Genomic DNA, 1,204 nt, shown 5'->3' with positions numbered 1-1,204 from the left:
GCAGACCCTTGGTCAGTGGCAGAAAGTCTTTTGGATATGCGTCCCGATGTACGCTCTCACGGAGGTGTTTTACCTTGTCTTCAGCTCCGGCTCCGTCCAGTCCTGGAACTACAGAGAGAAGACCTCTGCAGAAGAAGAACTCTCGGCGGAGAATGCTGAACATAGCGAACTAGTTATGCTTAGTGATGAGCAAAGTTTCAAGAAATGACAAATTATTTGGTTATCCTTTGACGTTTAATTGTGATTCTAGGATAAATGCTAGAGGATAATATATTGGTTAATTAGGGGTTCGATTTGTTTGGTTTCTCTTAGATTTGCTTAGTTTAATTAAGTCCGGGTTAACTTACATTTGGTTTATTTCTGGTAATGCCTGGATTGGGTAAGTTGGGCTAGGTTAAATTGTGTAAAGTTTGGTTCAGTTGTCGGGGAAAATCACGATGCATTTCCTTCACTCTGTAAGTATAGAGCTAGTAGCTTTGGGGTTGCAGGTCACAGGGCAGATGTAATGTCCAGCCTACAGCACATTTTTGCGAAAGTATTGCATTAGATGTATGTAACAGAATAAGTGTAAATCTGAAACCGCCCAATTTCTTAAAACAGATATGTTTCCCTATTTGTAGCTTTAACATCGCGCCTGTCAACAATAACAGAAAATACCCTAATTAAAATGTAAGCTTTCATTCGTGTTTCATCATTTCATCACAACCTACAAATTTAGAAGGATCATTGAATTTACATTCATTCGGTATTTTCCTTCGAAAGCACATTTAATTTGTAATATGCAGAAACGGTATGAAATGGAACGAATGCCGTTATAATGCAAGAAATGTAATTGACATTTCGATACTACATCTTCATCCGAATTTTGTTATTTGAACATGTAATATTCTTATCTCTATATGCAAAAGATTAGTGAAAACATTATATGACGCTATAATTGATTAAACGCTTAACTGGAAAAAGAGAAGAAAATGAGGAGAGAAAGCAGAAAAAGAAAAACGAAAAGAAAAAAAATACATAATGTTTTTAAATCACTGTCATACCTGTTCTATTTTTCTTTACCTGTGAGTGTTCATATACGTGTGATGATTAATACAATGGATGAAATAAAAGGCCATGCACTAGAGCTGGAGAACCTTGGTAGTAATGCAGCGCCACAAGAACGTGTTGTTGGCTCCCTTTCCCTGACAGTGTTGTAGCTTAG

General features: G+C 37.0%; 1 protein-coding gene across 1 annotated transcript in view; it reads left to right on the top strand.

Moving 5' to 3' along the window:
• Positions 1 to 680, top strand: part of LOC119593198 (sialin-like) — a gene marked incomplete at its 5' end in the record, with an annotated part of 96,932 nt that extends 96,252 nt beyond the window's left edge. The window contains 1 exon segment of the mRNA XM_037942179.1: positions 5 to 680. Coding sequence (XP_037798107.1) covers positions 5 to 208 — 204 coding nt within the window.
• Positions 681 to 1,204: the final 524 nt, after the last annotated feature.

This window comes from Penaeus monodon, chromosome 31, assembly GCF_015228065.2.
Source record: "Penaeus monodon isolate SGIC_2016 chromosome 31, NSTDA_Pmon_1, whole genome shotgun sequence".
Taxonomy (NCBI): Eukaryota; Metazoa; Arthropoda; class Malacostraca; order Decapoda; family Penaeidae; genus Penaeus; species Penaeus monodon.
This window is presented reverse-complemented; position numbering and strand designations above follow the sequence as displayed.